Here is a 6,168-nt window from a genome sequence, read left to right on the forward strand (position 1 = left end):
TATTATACGATACACTTTATATACATATAATTATTATTGATTTGACTAAACTCATCAATTCACTTTGATATTTCATAGCAAAAGATGTTAATTGATTTACATTACACTGAAAAAGAATTGATGTACCCAACACTGAAAAGCAAATATTAGATATTAGACATTGATATACTTAACACTGAAAAGGTAATAGTAACACTATATTGCTTTTACGTACATAACAATGTTAAGATGATATTGACAATACAAAAGCATGCATCTACATTACTAAAAAAATATTAATTTTTTTTTCTGAATCAATGCATGCATGCAAGACTTCAAATTCACCATATAAGACAATAAAGATGACTACATACCCAACACATTTGTTCTATAAAATGGATGAGATACATTTCACTTGATTAACCATCCATTTTTTTCCCTAAAAAACTTCTACCTTCCATTCTCATATCAACTTGGTTTTTAATAACATGTCATCCGACGAAAGCTCCAACTCTTCTAACTCTTCATCCAATTCAGAAAATAGCCAAACACAACGATATGAAAGACAAAGGCAAGCCAATCGTCTTGTTAACCGAATGATGGATGAAGTTTTTATGTCCAATCCAATTGAAATATATCAAATGTTAAATCAAGTTCCAAGGGAACAAAGGATCCCCGTTCCAAGGGATCGTGAGGATGGACACAATCGTTTATGGAATGACTACTTTGCTGACCATCCTGTGTTTCCCCCACAGTTATTTCGTCGGAGATTTTGTATGAACAAATATATATTTCTCCGAATAAAGCAAACTTTAGAAGAACGTCATCCCTTCTTTCAACAAAGACAAGATGCTACAGGAAGATTTGGTGCCTCCGGATTGCAAAAATGCACAGCTGCTATGAGGCTAATAGCTTATGGCACCTCTGCTGATTCTGTAGATGACTACATTCGAATTAGTGCATCTCTTGCAAGAGATTCACTACAACATTTTGTGGAAGGAATTGTCTCTTATTTTAGTGATGAATACCTTAGAAAGCCCAATGAAGAAGATCTAGTAAGACTACTAAGAATTGGTGAACGTCGAGGATTTCCAGGTATGCTAGGTTCTATTGATTGCATGCATTGGCGGTGGAAAAATTGTCCACTTCGATTAAAAGGTGTAATCCCCCGTATTTTTAAATATTTTATATATGAAAATTTATTTTATTTATAATATTTATTTGTTATTTTTCATAATTTAATTTCAAAAGTTTCAAATTATTAAGCTGGGTCGAAAATTATTTGAACAAATTATTTTATGCACCTTTATTCTACAATTTATGTCCAATCAAACAAGCCTAACCCATTTGTATATTTAATTGACCCATTATTTTTATGAGGCTCAATCTTCCTTTTTACCCTACAATAATTCTCTCCTATAAATACCCCATGAATCTCCAAAAATTTCCCACACAAAAAGGTTAGTCTTATTTTCTCTCTCCTTTGTTTTATTAATTTGTAATTATAATTATTGATTTATGGATTTTGATTTTATTGTTTGAAAGTAATTTAATTAGTATCAAGTTGTATTTTGATGATTAAACTTTATAATTTCAGATTTTATAAGTGTCATAATTTTTCAGATTTTGTAAATTTTATAACCTAGGGTTTTTAATTATTGAAAATCATGATTTTAGGGTTTTTATGAACAATTGATTTAGGGCTTTTATAGTAATGATGTTTTGAAATTTTGGTGATTATAACTAATGATTAGCTTAAATTAATTCCAGATTATTTTGAACACTTAAATTCGTGTTTTAATTTTAAGATTTTCGTTCATTAATATTAATCCCGATCAGGTTCTGAACTCATCCGATTTTTATGAAAAAGTAGTGTTTTTCATGTGAAAACAACGTTTTAAGAAAGCCTCACTACCTTTGGTTGTGTTCACCACCCTCTCGTGGCCAAATTCAGCCTCTAAATATGATTTTCGGGCAGTTTTTGATTTTAACGAAGTTTTTTTCATACTTAAAATATTATCCTTGAGTTTGATTAATAAAATTAATTATGTTTAAATTTAAGCATAAATATATGTTTTTATTGAATTTTTAAGTGTTGGAAATAGTTTCTAAGTACTACTTTTGATGTTTTATAAAGAGGGTTTAATCACCCATTAAAAAGGGAGATTATAAGGGGTTTTAAAATAAATTTCAGATTTTTATTAGACTTTGAACTTGCTGTGATTTCATGTATAAGAGTGTATTTTAAGGTTTTTATGAAGAAAATTTAAAGAACTATATATAAGCCTTTAATTTTAACTAAAGGGAAGGTTTTAAAGTGATGTTTGATTTGGATTTTGAAGGTTTTAAAGTAAGTTAGTATTGCTGTAAATTTGATTGATTGGGTATTGATTGAGATGTTATTATTTGGTCAAGGAGAGGAGTTTATTGAAGGTGATTTATAGTTAGTAAAGTGGCATACCAATTCGTTTGCTCAAGGTACGTACAAGTTACGAAACCTTTATTTTAGGTGCATGTTTAAGGACGACGGATCGAGAACTTAGTATCATGTATAGGGATGACTGAGTTAAATTGTTTGGTTATACATTGTGAATTTCGTATGACGTGCACTATTTTATATTGCAAGTATTATTTGTGCTCTAATTATGCAAGGTGCACTTAGAGGCAAAGGTATATGATTGGTGTAATGATTAATTTATTACTCATTCATGATTATGCAAGTAGGATGAGTAAAGGAAGAATTTAAGTCTTCTAAGACGAGGTTAAGGTTTTGGGGTGCCTTATGCACTCAAGGTGTTTATACACCGAGGTAGTAAAGGAATAAATAATAAATGTTGCTTGCCACTAATAAATCAAGAATTGAAATTGAAAAGTTGTTTTACTTGATTGAATTGATATTGGATTGATTGTATTGTTTTGCATATGAGTCATCACCAAGTCTAAACCTATAAATCACGTAAAGTGCAAGATGGATGAGTAATAAAACTCTGGATTGGTGCACTTCTGTAGTAATGACAATCAAGGGTTGGGGTACATGGGGTATTAGCCGTGTACTTTTCTCGAGGCCGTCTGATCTACCAGTCCCTTATTTCAAATATTTTTCAAAACTAGGAGTTATGTGAGATCTCATACTAACTACGGTCACGGAGTCGCACTTATTGATGTTTCCGAAAGGAGGCATGGGGTTTTTCTTTTATTGATGTTCCAAATGGAGCATGGGTTGGACAACCTTGTCTATTGCGTAATCCAATGAATAAAAATAATGATTTACCTATTATTAATTAATGGAGTCTTAGTAATATAAATAGTCGAGTCGTGTGTTGAGTCTATAATTTAATGATGCATGATGATTGATTATTAGTAGCATGTTATGGATTTCTTAATTTATTTTGCAGCTTGTATGTACTCAGCTTTGCTGATTGCGTGCTTTGTGTGTCTTTCTTTGGTCATGACCTTCGCCTTTCAATGACCCTGTGACGATCCAATTTTTACACTTGTAATATTGGGGAGCAGAATTACCACAGGTTCTTACACAAGCAGCATTCATCAGGGTTGTGGGATCTTGAGTAGAGAGTTGGTTGTTTGCATTTTGTTTCTTTTGCAAGTTTGAATTTATTTTAATTCGATTTTATTCGACACTATTTCTTTTGGGTTTGAATTTATTTGAACACTGAATTTAATCACTTACTACTTTTATTGGGGTTTTGAATAAGGGCCTTAATGGTTCCAAGTTGTATGACTTAATTTGGTTTCATTCGTTGGTTTTGAAACTTATTTATAACTGATTTAGTTTTTCCACTGCTATTTTTTGATAAAGCCTTAACGTTTGAACACGTGGCGGTAGCACGCCAATAATTCTCTTGAATATTGTTCAGGGTCCTCACAGGTTTAAAGAGAGAATTATTGGGGTGTTACAAAAGGTATGTTTTCTGGAAGACCAGGTAAGCCCACATTAATATTGGAAGCTGTGGCATCATATGATCTTTGGATCTGACATGCTTTTTTTTGGGACACCAGGTAGTCGTAATGATATTAACGTTCTTGATAGATCCCCTTTGTTTAACGATGTTTTTGAAGGTCGTGCACCTTCTATTAACTATGTTGTGAATGACCATCATTACAATATGGGATATTATCTCACTGATGGCATATATCCTAAATGGGTAGCATTCATTCCTACAATATCACTACCACAAAATGAAAAAGAAGGTCTTTTGCCAAATTACAAGAAGCTAGACGAAAGGATGTTGAGCGTGCTTTTGGAGTATTACAAGCTCGTTTTGCAATAATACGGAATCCTGCGCCAGCTCGTGATGCATCAATGTTAGGAAAAATAATGATAGCATGTATCATTATGCACAATATGATCGTTGAGGACGAAAGAGATAAGTATAAAACGTATTACAATCCAAATGATTATGATCAAGCTACAAACGCGTCTTCAAGTAATAGAAACACTGAAGAGCCTTTTCAGTTCGAAAATAGCAACAACCGAATTGCAAGTTTGGAAATTTATATGTCTAATAGAGCTCGTGTTCGTGATGAAGCTATGCATAAAGCCTTAAAGAAAGACTTAGTGAACATATGTGGCTCAAATTCGGTGTTCACAGTAGGCAAAATAATTTGCGTTAATAGTTGTATAATCGTAACATTAAATTATTGTATTTGTACTCAAGCACGGTTCATTTTTATCTTTTAAAGATTGTTGTCATTTGATAGAATATGTACTATTTTTATTATTATCGAATTTAGTAAAGTTGCAATTATTGTGTATTTCTTAATTAACGACTAATTACTTACTAATTAAATAATATAATGTATTAATTTTAAACATAAGTCATTTTATTTAATTATTGTATGCTAATAATAATTATTAATTTTAATTGATTATTACCAAGTGTATTAGTTATATATGATAGGATTTAAAAGAGATATTGTGTGGTGGGGTTGGGTAAAAGTAGGAGAGAGAAAATGTATAACCAAAAAGATGTGGTTAACTATTGGGAGACATTTGATTATTAAATGGGTATAAGACTGGTTATAGGTGAGGTGGAAGATGTAGAAATTAATAAAATAAGCAATAACCACAATGGTTGTGGGCAACCATTGTGCATGCTTTAAAGGTTGGAAAAAACTTGTGTGGACCTGTTCACAATAATTTTATTGCAGACTTGAAGTCCACACGTGCCAATCGGCGTTATGTTGAATATAATAACCTTAATTTCAACACAATTACTTTTATTAAAACCTGTGTGGACCTCAGGTGTACAATAATGTGCCAACTAATGTTACATGGAATATAATGACTCTAATTTTGATATTAATATAGTGACCTTTATCATTCCAGCACGTTTCTGATGCGGCTGGCCGCACGGTGCGACAATGTGTCACATCAGTAACCCCCCAAAGTAACCACTTTAGTAACCCCTCAACTAACCCCTCTAGTAACTCCACTTAAGCAACCCCTCAATTAACTCATCTAGTAACCTTTTAAATAACCCCACTTAAGTAACCCTTTAACTCATTTGGTAACCCCTTAAGTAACCCTTTAAGTAACCCTCGACCTAGTAACCCTTTACCAGATTTAGTAACCCCTAACCCATCACTAACAGAAAACTACCACCCACCCAAAACACCACCATCATCATCTAACCCCAAGAAATTGATATTATATTGAACTTAATAATCCAGTTTTATCTATTTCCAGGTTTCTATTTGTTCTTTAATTTGACAAATTATGGTGGACAACAAAACTTCTAAAAGCGCATCATCATGTCATCATGTTCACAAATGTTCCTCAAATTATTCACAAAAATTAAGCCTCTAAAATCGAAAAGTAAGAAGAAGAATACAGTAACATCTTATTGCAGTCTAGACGCCTTCCTTTTGAGCTTGAATATAACATGCTCGAAAGGTTTTCGGCTAAATCTCTTCTCCGTTTCCAGCGACGGAGTAACCAAACCACCACTACCCTCCCAGCGAAGCCACCACTTTCGAGGAACGAACCACCAAACAACGAAGACGACTATTGATGACAGTTGTAAACTTTGTGTTCTCTGAGAAAATGAGATGAAGGTTCTAGCTTGAAGAAGAAGAAAAGAGGAGAGAGAAGAGAGCGAAAAACAGTTTTAAAAAAAAATAAAATAAAATTGTGACTGGCCGCACGGTGTGACCAGCCACATATAAAAC

General features: G+C 32.7%; 1 protein-coding gene across 1 annotated transcript; it reads left to right on the forward strand.

Annotated features, from left to right (window-relative positions):
* Positions 1–467: 467 nt before the first annotated feature.
* Positions 468–4,268, forward strand: LOC110712860. Its single transcript, XM_021891308.1, has 2 exons — positions 468–1,074; positions 3,997–4,268. Exons 1-2 carry the CDS (start codon positions 468–470, stop codon positions 4,266–4,268), a joined length of 879 nt encoding a protein of 292 aa, XP_021747000.1.
* Positions 4,269–6,168: the final 1,900 nt, after the last annotated feature.

This window comes from Chenopodium quinoa, unplaced genomic scaffold, assembly GCF_001683475.1.
Source record: "Chenopodium quinoa cultivar QQ74 unplaced genomic scaffold, ASM168347v1, whole genome shotgun sequence".
Lineage (NCBI taxonomy): Eukaryota > Viridiplantae > Streptophyta > Magnoliopsida > Caryophyllales > Amaranthaceae > Chenopodium > Chenopodium quinoa.